Below are 13551 nucleotides of genomic sequence, written 5' to 3'. Positions count from 1 at the left end.
AGGTACTAGGGGTGAGTACCTTGTAGTAAAATAGAATGTTTGTGCCCTCCCCACCCTCCATTCACAGTTTGAAACGTAATGCCCAGTGTGATGATATGAGGAGGTAGGGCTTCTGGGACATGCTTAGGTCATGAGAATGGTGCTTTCATGAAGGGGATTAGTACTCTTACAAAAGTGATCCCACAGAGATTCCTCACCCTTTCTGTCACATGAGGTAGCAGTGAAAAGACACAATCAATGAACCAGGGAGAGGGCCTTTAACTAGATACTTAATCTGCCAGCACCTTGATCTGGGACTTCCCAGCCTCCAGACTGTGAAAAATAAATTTCTGTTGTTTATAACTACCCAGTCTCTAGTATTTTGTTATGGCAGCTCAGGTAGACTAAGGGAGATACAAATTTTGGGGGACGCAACTTGGCCCATAACCTCCACGAAGCATCATTTCCCAGCTATTAAGTTGAAATAAATTAGTAATATAGATTTGGCTTCTGGTGAGTTTTCGGTGTAAATTTGACTCCATCATTACCAGTTAGTTGTTGAATACCCAATTGTATGGTGCTCTACTCAAGTTTAACATAGTATAGGGGGTAAGAGCACTGAAATTGGAATCCTTGCTATGCAACCAACTGATTATGTGATTTTTGACAAGTTAGTTATCCTTTCTTATCTAGGTCTTTGTCTCATCTTCCTAATGGGAGTAATAATATCTACCTTACTGGGCTGTTACAAGGTTTAAATGAGATGGATATATCATATAAGTGTTAGTTAATGTCAGCTACTATTGTTAATTATTATTGGCCATCCAAAGGCAGAATGTACTGAATTGTAACTAAAGATACTAAATAAGCAAAAACAGATTTGACATTTAAAAAAATGGAAAACAATGCTGTTCTTTTCAGTAGTTTATTTTAAATAAACATAATGTAGGCATGTAATTCATACATCTTTTTTAAATGACAAATAAGTGTAAGAAATTGTTTTAATTTCTGATACGACAAATGTTGAATTTCTAAGAGTGTGAAGAGATCACAAGACCAAGAAGTTTGAAAAACACTGATGTAGGCTATATTTCATAAATGAACTATAGTTATTCATACATTCTTCTGTCAAACATTTTTATATGGTTCCTTCTTTTTTACTGGCACAATCAGTGCTGCTACGTGTGTCCCTGTATATCTCCCAGGGTGCATAGATAGGAGTTTGCCAAGAGAGGGAAATATACTTAGAAGCGGAATTGCTGGGATAAAAGGGTGCATGCAACTTCCAATTTTTCATAACAAAGGTGAAAATATGCAGACTCCAGAAATGCTTTAAAAAATGGAATTAGCAGGACTTGGACAGAGTGACCAGCAACTCCACACGCAAGGTACAAAGTACAGCCAGAGGCAGGAGGAAAATGGGGAGAGAGCAGTATCTGAGAGCTGTTTCTATTGAATGTATTCTTGGGAAAGGTGCGGTGGGCCCTGTCTGCCTGCCTACATTTTTTTTTTCTGCAGGTCTCACCCCAGGCTTTAATCCACTTGATGCACTTCTGGGGACTAGTGGTATCAGCAGCCAGCTGTGGGCCTTTTTGGAACAGCTGGGAACTCGGGCTCTTTTTGCCTGTTCATCTTTGTAGAGCTTTGCCTTGAAGTCCCTATCACCTGGGGTCTGGGCAACATGGCGTCACTGTCTGAATCCCAGAAGGCTTTGCAGTCTGATTGGTCAGACTGGGAGTTCCATGGGAGAGGCCTGGCTGCAGAGGGCCTACTGGCTGGTGCTTGTTTGGCATGCCTTTAAGAAGGAGAACTGGTCCACTTCCTAGCCTGTATTCAGTGCTACACACGTACCTCCATTCCAGGGGGCTCCTTCCGGCTCCGGGGGGCAGCTGAAGCAATGTTCATTTCGACCTGTAAGCCTTGTCCCTCCATCAGGGCCTAAAGTTTCCTGAAGCTGATAGTTTAGTTTCAGTCATCTTCATATACCCAACATAGAGCCTGTCACAGAGTGCATACTCAAATGTATGAATGAGGGAATTATAGATTTTTAAATATACTAAGGCCACTTATTTATTGTTAGAACTGCTTTTATACAAACCGGTGAGGAACATAAATTTACAAGTTGGTTTTTTTTTTTTTTTTTTCCAGTAACGCAGCTCACCATTCAGCTTTTTAAAGTATTAGTACTGCAGAATATACTTAACACCATGGCATTTTCACAATAGGTAAATTTTTCTCTCTTCTGGTGCCAGGCGTCTTCAAGTCTTGGCCTGGTTTGTTATTTAACAACTTTTTTTTTTTTTGGTATATTTACACGTTTTTGAAAGAGACACAGCATGAGTGGGGGAGGGGCGCAGAGCGAGGGGGACACTGAATCTGATGCAGGCTCCAGGCTCTGAGCTGTCAGCACAGAGCCTGACACGGGGCTCAAACTCACAAACTGCTAGATCATGACCTGAGCTGAAGTTGGAGACGCTTAACCTACTGAGCCACACAGGCACTCCTTGGCCTGGTTTATTAAGAGAGATGCAGTTAATTAGTACTGCCCATGAGCTTTCTCTAAAATGCAATGTGAACGTGTATTTTTGGGAGAGGCAGCTAAGATCTATGGTTAACTTGTAAGAAATTCACTTGCTTTGTAAAGGCTTACTCTTATTTAAAGAAAGCAGGTTGGTTTTTTTTTTTTTAACTTTTTTAATGTTTATTTTTGAGAGAGTGAGACAGAGTGTGAGTGGGGGAACGGCAGAAAGAGAGAGGGAGACATAGAATCAGAAGCGATTGAGTCACCCAGGCGCCCCAGAAAGCAGGTTTCTAATGTGTGCTGCTTTTTTATATATCACATGTTAAGAGTTTGTCAGCCACTTAAAAAAGCCTGCTGTATTCTGAGTGTACTACTTTCCATATGTTGCAGGGTTTCTTCGGGGACACAAATTTAAAGAAAGAAGGTACACACAAATTTTCTTAGAACTTTCCTTTTCTAGCAACCAGATATGAATTTACTAGACATCGTCAAAGACAATTTCCTGGTTTTTTTTTTTTTGGTTTTTTTTTTAGCATATGTTATAAATCTCTGGGAAATAACAGTTTAGAAACAGTACTGTGGGACCGCTGGGTGGCTCGGTTGGTTGAGCAACCAATTCTTGATTTCGGCTCAGGTCATGATTTCAGTTTGTGAGATTGAGCCCTGCTTCTGGCTCTGTGCTGAAAGCCCGGACCCTGCTTGGGATTCTCCTCCCTCTCTGCCCCTCTCACTCACTCGCTCTCAGAATAAATAAAGAAAAAAGAAACGGTACTGTGCATGTTTGAGATTATGTAAAAAATTATAAAAGCTACCATTTGTTGAGCTCTGTATCACCTACCTAGGATCAACTGGGTTGTATGTATTAGCTGGAGTCTATGGATAAGGCATTCCAGGCTCTGAGATACTTACTTTTATTACTCACAAGGAAGTGTTGGAACCAAAAATGCAACACAAGACATGTCTGGTTCCAAAGCCTATGCTATTAGTAGCGTATGTAAAATAATAATAATAATAATAATAATAATAATAATAAACTGGTGTTTGTGACAATCACCTAAGACTTATGTCTGGTTTACATTAAATTATTGTTAGCCAGGTAAAAATTGGTTGAACTGAATCAGTATGATCATTTTACCTTTTGAATTTGTCTTTGGGATGGGAGAGGGTTTTTGGTTAAAAAAAATTGAGGTATAATGGACATACAATAAATCGCGCATTTAACGTGTACAATAGGTAAGTTTTGACAAATGTGTACATACGTGAGATCATCACCCGTGATGGGAAAACGTAAGGGCTGCAAATAAAGATTTCAGTTTCCCTTCTAGAAGAACACGTGTGTGGAACGATTCAGTCTAAGGAAATCCAAGAGTATCGTGTGAATGGTGATGTGGGACCTGAGATGTAAAGGGAGACTCTGGGCTCACTACCGGGCAGGCAGGGTCACCTGGCCAGGATCACTGTTTGTGCCAGCGTGTCGGAGATACGCCGGTCACGATCGGGAAACTGGTCTAGCTGGCGCCCCAACAGCCATCCGGATTTTCCGCAATGTCCAAATCCCTCTTGGGAACCCACAGGGGAGGAGCCAAGCTCCTAAAACCGCACTCCCATCAGAGGGAGGAAGTGGGTTAGCGCCAGACTCCAGAAGGCCCCGCCCCTCGAGGCCTTCCGGGGCATCTTGGCTCCCGGCATGCAGCGCGCCCGTCCGGGGCTCCTGGGAGTGCGTGGAGGGCACCGGCAGGAAGGCGGAAGTGTGGAGGCTTCCGGTCAGCGTGGTCTGCGTGCCATCTGCGAGTTTCTGACTTTCCTGGTGAGTTCTCTGCTTTCCGGGTCCGGTGGGGTCTGGGACTTGGGAATCTAACCTGCCGCCCGTAGAGAATCTCATCTCAAGCCCGGTCCCTCTCTGGGCAAGGTTGAGCCCGGCCCGAGACGCAGCCCTCTGTCAGGAACGAGAGTCTCCTGTGGTGTTGGTGGTGGCCCTCGGGCTTCCCCGTGCTCTGTGCGAGGTGGAGCCCTCCTTTGTCGGTAGTCTCGCTCGGGTTAACCTGGGCCTTCAAAGTTGTTTACCACAACTCCTCTGTTCTTGCCCCTCGCAGGCTTGGATTGTTGTAGGCAGGGGGACCGTGAGTTTGTGGTTGCTGGTTGTGGTCCCCAAACTGTTAACTGTTAGTTATCCATTCAACAAATGCGCCGTGCGTTGGGGGATCCACCGGTGAACGAGACCCATTTAGTTAGCGCCTGCCTTCGGGGTCCCCGAAGTCCCCGGGATGACAGAAAATAAACTAAATTTCAGAATGTAATACGTATTTAAAAGGAAAGAAAAGGATGGTGTGGTGGAGAGTAGAAGGGAAGCTTACGAGGCGGGGGGGGGGGGGGAGGTCGTCAGAGAAACCCTTTCTGTGGTACTTACGTGAAGGAGCAAGCTTTGGGAAGGTCATTCCCAGGCATGGAAGCAGCAAATTGTAAAGGTGCTAAAGTGGAGATAGTTTGAAAATTTTTTTTCTTTCTATTCTTTTTTTTTCAAAATCATGTCTTAACGTTTTATTTAACTGCTTGATTGATGTATAATCTGTTAAATTGCACATGTTTATAGTGTGTAATATAAGTTTTTTTTTTTTTTTTTAATGGCTGTTTATTTGAGAGAGGGAAAGAGAGAGCAGGGGGAAGACAGAGAGAGAGGGAGACAGAATCCCAAGCAAGCTTTCGCTGTTAGCCCAGAGCCCATGGCGGCTGAGGGGGACTGGAACTCACCAACCATGAGGTCATTACCTGAGCCGAAATTAAGAGTCGATGCTCAACTGACTGAGCCACCCAGGCATCCCAGTGTAAGTTTTGATATATGTATACAAACGTCCATCAGTGCAATCAAGATTGTGTTATAAATCACTCTCAAAAGCCTTCCTCCTAACCCTTTATAATACCTAGAATTCCTTCCTTCCCATTCCCTCTCACCTCCCCATACTGTGCCTGGGTTGTCACTGATTGAGCTTTTTCTCCGATGTAATTGGTACTTGGGGATGGGGTGGAGCTTGGAGCCTGAGATGAAATAGAGTTGAAAGTCACAAATAGTCTTGTAGATCTTGAATATGAGGTGGGATATCATTAAAGAATTCCATGAAAGACTATGGAAAGCTCTAAGTTTTTAAAAGCTCACACTAACTGCCTTTTGGAGGATTTAGGGCTGGGGCTAACAGATGAACAGCAAGAGTGGATATGGACAAGTTTAAAATAGCTAAATTGAAGGGCACTTGGGTGGCTCAGTCGGTTAAGCATCCACCTTTGGCTCCTGTCACGATGTCACAGTTTGTGGGTTTGAGCCCCGCATCAGGCTCTCTGCTGTCAGCACAGAGCCTATTAGGGATCCTCTGTCTCCCTCTCTCTGCCCCTCCCATGCACATGCTTACTCTCTCTCAAAAATAAATAAACAGTTAAAAAAAAATTAGGTAGATTGAATTGAGGGGAGCATAATGAGGAAGACTGGGGTAAGGTGTCCTATAAGCTCAGAGGCAGTCAAGTTAAAAGATACCTATAAAAACATTTTGTAATTTGTAAGTTGTTGCATAAATGTAAGGTGATGATGCTCTTTGCATTTTGGGGGAAATTCAGTTTCTGCATCTTGTATGGAAACTCCAGGAGCTTTCAGAATTGGCTTGACTTACAGTTTGCTAGTGACCACAGGGAGTTTGATTTGGTGCTCTTGTTATTTAATGGCTGTATATGCAATGTTGATTCTCCCATAATTTGTGCATTATGCTGTCATAAATCATGGACAGAGTGAAGTGTGTTACCTTCCATTTGTTCATGTTTTGTAGAGATACCTTTTGACCTGGTTTTCCAAGGATTTGCCCTTCTTTTTTTAAAAGTAAATTTTTGCTTTTGTGTATGTATTTCTGTCAGCTTTCCAGGTAAAATATGGCTAAAAGCTTACGGAGTAAGTGGAAAAGGAAGATGCGTGCCGAAAAGAGAAAAAAGAATGCCCCAAAGGAACTCAGCAGACTTAAAAGTATTCTTAAAATAGATAGTGATGTTTTAATGAAAGATGTTCAAGAGATAGCAACTGTGGTGGTACCTACTAAACATTGTCCAGAGAAAACTGAATGTGTGGTACAAGATGAAAAAGGTGAGTTTAAGTGCTTTGTTTAAAAAATAATAATAGGGACGCATGGGTGGCTCACTAGGCTAAGCGTCTGACTTCGGCTCAGGTCATGATCTTACGGTTTGTGAGTTCAAGCCCTGCATCGGGCTGTGCACTGACATGCAGAGCCTGCTTGGGATTGTCTCTCTCTCTGTCTCTCTGTGTCTCTGTGTTTCTCTCTCTCTCTGCCCCTCCTCCGCTCTCTCTCTCAAAATAAATAAATAAAAATTAATAATAATTCTATCAGTTTCCTCTTGTGACTCTTTTTCCCTTTTTGACTGTCCTCCACTCTTTCCTGCACATGCTTCCCTACAAACCTCCTGCCATGCCCATTTGATTCTTTGAAGGCTTATAGTGCTGCTAGAGATTCTATGCTAAACTATTTTAAAGGCACTTCATGTGAATAGGCATGTTTTGGATTATTCAGGGTATTTAGGCTTATACAGTAGCCTACGTGTGTCAGAAATACAGCATAACAGGAGTTGACAAACAACGTAGACCCATCCTTGTTGGAAGAGTGTATCATTCAGTCAGGGACTAGGCAAGATAGCAGATCGTTTTCCATTTTATCCTTTGTAAGATCTAGTTCCCATTCAAAGAATCGTTATATGCCGTTATATTATTTTCCTAAAACAAATCAAAGCTTCCTGTATTTGATTTTGACAGATTCTAGGTACCTGTCTTAATCACAGTCTAAAGTTAGAGGCTATGTATATTACTAGCTTCAGCACACGAAAGGACTCCTTGGTTTTCACATCCTCATATAACAGTTTGGCAGCAAACTGAAATAAGCACTCATAATACTCAGGCTCTTAAAATAGAAGTATATTTATGTGGTGTCCAGTGGTCAAGGAAGAGAGCAGTGGTCCTCAGCCTTCCAGTCCTAGAAGTTTTCCCTCTTGCTAATATTACTCTCTCAAAGGGCCGTATCTCCGCTTGTGTTCTGAATCCTCTGCATTCTCAAGGGCTGTACGCCTGCATCCTGCTTATCAGTCTGTCTTCTTCACCGGGTCATTTCAACAGCATAAATATGTTCTAGGAAACAAAGAAAAATCCTTCCCTTGATCTCCCGTTTCTCTCAATCTGCTGTTTTATTTCAGCTCTCCTTGAAACTTCTTAACACTTGCTGTCTCTTTTTCCTCGTATGTACTGCCTCTGCCCATTTGCTCTTTTTTTGTCTTTAAGGTACAATTCACATAACATAAAATTAACTACCTTAAAGTGCGGAATTCAGTATCATTTAGTACGTTGGTGATGTTGTCCAACATCACCTCTTTTTCCAAAACATTTTCATCACCGTAAAAGGAAACTTTATACGCATAAAACAGTCTCCCTCTTCTTCCCTTCACTGAGTCTCTGGCAACCACTGATGTGTTTTCTGTATCTATGGATTACCTCTTCTGGATATTTCATATAATTGAAATCCTGTAACATATGACCTTTTGTGTCTGACTTCTTTCACTGAGCTTAATGTTTTTGAGGTCCATCCATGTTGTAGCATGTATCAGTACTTCCTTTTCAAGGCTGAAGAATACACCGTTTTATGTACATACCACACATTGTTTATCCATTCGTTGGTTGGTGGGCATTTTGGGTTGCTTTCTTTCACCTTCTGGCCGTTGTGAATAGTGCTGCTGTGAACGTTCGTGTACACACATTTTTGTTTGAATACATGTTTTCATTTCTTTTGGATTTGTACTTATGGATGGAATTGGCTGGGTCGGTTGATAACTCTGTTTACTGTTTTCTGTATCAGGCAGCCATTTTCCCCTTTTTCCTTCTCTTTTTAGAATTGCCTCATCCTACTGGGTGTGAAGTGGTGTCGCATTGTGGTTTTGATTTGCATTTCTTCAGTCATTTAATGCTGTTGAACATGTTTTCATATGCTTGTTGGCCATTTGCATATCATCTTTGCAGAAGGATCTTTTCAAGTCCTTTGCTCATTTTTGTTTTCACACTGGCAAGCCGGTAAGGGACAGAGGGAGAGGGAGGAGAATCTTAAGCAGGCTTCATGCTGGGGCTGATGTCTCATGACCCTGAGATCATGACCTGAGCTGAAATCAAGAGTCTGGACGCTTTCAAATTGGATTGTCCTTTTGTTGAATTGTAAGTGTTCCTTATATGTTTTGGATGGTAGATGCCTATTTGCTTTTTGAGTGTTTGCTTTTGAGTCTGTTTAATGTATTCTGTAGTTTTTTCTCCTGTTTTCTATTTTCTCTTAATACTTTCTGATTTTCATAACTTTATTGTTTATTTCTTATTTTGAGTTGTTTAGTTTTACTATTATATTTTTAATTTCTGAGTTCTTTTTTCTCTTTTACTCTTTCTTTGTTATAGCCTGAGGTTCTTAATGGATATATGTTCTCTAATCTCACTGAGGATTTTCATTATAGTTTGAAAATTTTTGATCTACTCTGCCTTGTCTATTTTCTTGAATTCTTTTTTCCCTCCACCCCCTGCATTCCTTTATTTTTCGTCTTTCTCTTTCACAGTGAAGGCTTTCTCCAAAGCCTAGTAATGAATGGTTGTTTATATTTAAAAGTAAAGCACTAAAATGATGAATGGACGCTGGCAGGGGAGGTGGGGACAAGGTGTGGGGGAGGACTTATCAACTGTTAGACTTGGAGTATGATTGGGTTGAACCTAGAAGGTTCTGTTGTGGAGGATGTATGTCAGAACCTAGGTCTTTTCTCGCATCATTCTTAGAGAGGGATCCTCTCATCTGCCTGCAGCAGTGTCCAGCTACCCTCCTTGGAATATTTCAGGAACTAAATGGAGATAGAACTGAGAGTGGGGGAGTCTTTCCATTTAGTAATCTGCCTGGTTGCAGTGTGGTTGCTCATCTCTGCCCTCAGGTTTGTGTTTCCCCTTACTTTGTTTCCTTCAACTTAAGCCACAAACCTAGTAGTCACCTTGATCCCTTTTTCCTTTATTTCTCACCTCTAAAACATTAGCGCATCTTGAGTATCTCCAAAATACAGCAGGAATCTATCCATTTTCCTCCTCCTTTCATGTTATCACTTTAAAATGATTATTGTTTCTTGCCTGAACCAAGATGGTAGCCTGTTTTACTTCTGTCTTCAGCATTTGCTCCCTTTTGATTTTTTTTTTTCTTTCCAATTTGAGAGAGGAGAGCACATGCAAGGGAGGACAGGCAGAGGGAGAGAGAGAATCTTAAGGAGGATCCACGTTCATTGTGGATACCGATGTGGCACTGGATCCCAGGACCCTGGGATCAGGATCTGAGCCAAAATCAAGAGCCAGATGCTCAACTGACTGAGCCACCCAGACACTCCCTTTTGATTCATTTTTGACATATCAAACAGTATGATTGATTGATTGATTGATTAAATGTTTATTTTTTTTGAGATGGAGAGAGAGGCACACACACAGAGTGCAAGTGGGGGAAGGCCGGAGAGAGAGGGAGACACAGAATCTGAAGCAAGCTCCAGGCTCTGAGCCGTCAGCACAGAGCCCGACACGGGGCTCGAACTCACAAACCGCGAGATCATGACCTGGGCCGAAGTCAGACGCTCAACCGACTGAGCCACTCAGGCGCCCCAGTATGATCTTTTTAGAATAAATAAGGCAAATTATTGTCATTCACATCGTTAAAACATCTCATTGTCTTTCCGTGTGCTCATCAGAGCCTACTGGGTCTTTCTTAGTGCGGTTCTGGTGCTTCTCTTAAAAAAGCCACTTAACACAGGCTGCGGTTTGCTTTGTTATTCTCCCTTCAACAGAATATTGTAAACTCCATGACAGCAAGGAGTGTATTTGGACCACCATATCCCCAGAACCTAGAAGGGCACCTAAAACAATCATTCAAAAACTAGTTATTGAATGGCTAGTATACAGAAGGCACTATTCTAGGTACTGAGGAAATAATGATGAATATCAGAAATTGCTTCCATCCAGATGGGATTTACATTGTATTGGAGGAGACTGAAAGTAAACCAGATAAACGAATTAATACAGTGTCAGGTGGTAGTGATCATGCACGACCTTGTATACCCTGGTAAGTTCCCATGGGAGGACATTCTGGGCCTGTCCTTCACAGTAGATAAGGTTGGTGATAGATGTACCACAGCATGGTTGCACTGAGCTCCCTGTCAGGGAGATTGCTGGTCTCTGGGTGTTATCTGGATAAGAGTGTCAGCCCCAGTGTACATCCAGGCTTTTCTTTCTTTCATTTTTCTTTCTTTTTTTTTTTCTTTTAATACACTTTTTTTTTCTTAAGTAAACTCTACCCCCAACATGGGGCTCAAACTCAGGACCCCAAGGTCAAGAATTGTGTGCATTACCAACTGAGCCAGCCAGGCAACCTTATATCCAAGTTTTTCTTTTCTTTTTTTCTTTTTTTTTTCCTTTCTTTCTTTAAGTAACCTCTACACCCAACGTGGGGCTTGAACTCACATGAGCCTGAGATTGAGAGTTGCATGCTCTACTGACTGAGCCAGGCAGGCGCCCCCATCCTGATTTTCCTTTGTCATCTGCCCGTCACAAGCTTGTTGCTTACTACTCCGCCTCTTCTGAGTACACTTCATTAGAAGTGGCCAGCCATTCTTCATAGTTCATTTACTTCTAAGGCCTGTCCATTAAAAGTGTGGGTACACTTAATAGGCTCAACTGTCCTAGTTAGCTCAAGAAAGCACTTAATCTAAGAAATGTTCTTGTAACCCACTTCTGCTCCCAGCCATATACTTACCCTTCTTGCAGTAACTCAAACCCATACATCCTAAATGACTGCTGTTTAACTTTTACTAATGCAAAGGACAGTCATGACAGCATTCTTCAGAAAGTCTCTTAGTGACTAAATAGAAGACATGTCTAGTTCCTCACAAGTACTTTTTATGTCTTTCATGGTTGTAGGAACCCATGAGAGCATGTCTGAGTCCATTGAATGCGCTGTGTGGAGTTTTCAGTGTTAGTCAAAGAGCATTCCATAGAAAAAGGGATTTTTTTTTCTTTTGTAGTCTCAGACCACTTTCAGTTCTGATGTTCTCATTGCATTAACATGCTTTTTCACAAGATTGTTTCTTTATTCATGAGCGTTAATAGTTTTCGTTTTTTATTCAGATGACATGAAGATGGAGACTGATATTAAGAGAAACAAAAAGAGTCTTCTAGACCAGCATGGACAATACCCCATATGGATGAACCAGAGACAAAGGAAAAGGCTGAAGGCAAAGCGAGAAAAAGGGAAGGGGAAAAGCAAAGCAAAAGCAGTAAAGGCAGCAAAGGGTTTGGCCTGGTAGACTCTTTAAAAATTTGAAAAATCCTACATGGGACAGGTCTTCGATTAGAATGTGTACGTGGATTTCAGCTTTCACCAAATGAAAACTGTGTTTCCAGATTTAACTTGGCCTTTCTCTTCAAACCCAACTTAACTCCTCAAATTTGTTTTGGGAGCTTGATAAAATATTTTCTTTGATAAATGAAAGCGACACTGGTATTTTAATTGGATGCTGTCCAATGTGCAGGGGTTCTCAGACTTCAAAATTCTATTAAGTGTTACTGTGGTTGTAATTGTTTGGTCTCCATAAAGATAAAAGAAGATATTATACTGACACATTTCAGCTAATTCAGGTTTAAAGAAAACTTACACAACTAAAAATATGTCAGTGGATCTTATAAGCACTACTTGTTTAGAGTTTTGATTTTGTTTAATTCAGAATAAAAGATATTTTGTCTAGATCTTGAAGTGCTTTTCTTTCATGTGTCCTTAAGATTTTCTAGTAGGAGAGAAGACCATCTGCAATTAAATTGTTAAAAAAATCTTAAGTTTTTAGGTAGAATATTAACATCTACAAATTAGTAGCCTCCATCTTTTTAGGAGATAGAACAACCTGGGAACTAGTTAATGTCAGTTTTTATATTATGTAGCCTAATATAACACAACATTCCTCACACTGTGTTTCTTAGAATCAGTTTTTCTGGGGGTGCCTGGGTGGCTCAGCCGGTTAAGTGTCCAACTTCGGCTCAGGTCATGATCTCACAGTTTTTGAGTTCGAGCCCTGCGTTGGACTCTGTGCTGACAGCTCAGAGCCTGGAGCCTGTTTCCGATTCTGTGTCTCCCTCTCTCTCTGCCCCTCCCCCACTCATACTCCGTTTCTCCCTCTCAAAAATAAACAAACATTAAAACATTTTTTTAAATCAGTTTTTCTACATGTGTGGTGAAAAATATATTTCATAGTCACATCAGTTTGGGAACTACCACATACCTGGACATTCACAAACAGTGTTTACCTTAGTATGGTCTTGCAGAGATCTAACAAAGAAACCTATTTAACTTTGACTCTTTCAAACTATTGTTCTGAAGGCTCTACTGTTGGAAATCCTGGTAAATGAAATCATTTTTGTGAAGTCTGTTTTGCTACAGTTTACTAATTTTACTCTTCTTTTAAGTTTACTTTTAGTTAAGCAGTTTATTTTTTTTTTTAATGTTTATTTTTGAGAGAGACAGAATACAAGCAGGGGAGGGGCAGAGGGAGAGGAAGACAGAATCCGAAGCAGGCTCCAGGCTCCGAGCTGTCAGCACAGAGCCCAATGGAAGGCTTGAACCCACGGAACTGTGAGATCGTGACCTGAGCCGAAGTTGGACACTCAGCCGACTGAGCCACCCAGGTGCCCCTATATTGAGTTAAAAAAAAACTGCATTATATTGATGGTTGCTCTGACAATTGATGCCATTTTTTAATTACTGTTTTTAATGTTTATATATATTTTTTACTGTTTTTAATGTTTATATATATTTTTTGAGAGAGAGACAGAGTGCAAGCAGGGGAGGGGCAGAGGGAGAGGAAGACAACAGAATCCAAAGCAGGCTGTAGGCTCTGAGCTGTCACCACAGAGCTCAATTCGGGGCTCAAACCCATGAATCGTGAGATATGACCTGAGCCAAAGTCAGATGCTTAAC

General features: G+C 41.4%; 1 protein-coding gene across 2 annotated transcripts; it reads left to right on the top strand.

The window, feature by feature from the left end:
- The first annotated feature begins 4198 nt into the window (after positions 1–4198).
- On the top strand, positions 4199–12329 carry LLPH (LLP homolog, long-term synaptic facilitation factor). 2 transcript variants are annotated; one of them, XM_030323146.1, is made up of 3 exons: positions 4199–4307; positions 6395–6617; positions 11712–12329. In XM_030323146.1, exons 2-3 carry the CDS (start codon positions 6410–6412, stop codon positions 11888–11890), a joined length of 387 nt encoding a protein of 128 aa, XP_030179006.1. In that variant the 5' UTR covers positions 4199–4307; positions 6395–6409; the 3' UTR covers positions 11891–12329. The 2 variants fall into 2 exon arrangements, with proteins under 2 accessions (XP_030179006.1, XP_030179007.1); XM_030323147.1 differs by lacking the exon at positions 4199–4307 and adding an exon at positions 5299–5322.
- The last annotated feature ends 1222 nt before the right edge of the window (positions 12330–13551 follow it).

This window comes from Lynx canadensis, chromosome B4 (genome assembly GCF_007474595.2).
Source record: "Lynx canadensis isolate LIC74 chromosome B4, mLynCan4.pri.v2, whole genome shotgun sequence".
In the NCBI taxonomy this organism is placed as follows: Eukaryota; Metazoa; Chordata; class Mammalia; order Carnivora; family Felidae; genus Lynx; species Lynx canadensis.
This window is presented reverse-complemented; position numbering and strand designations above follow the sequence as displayed.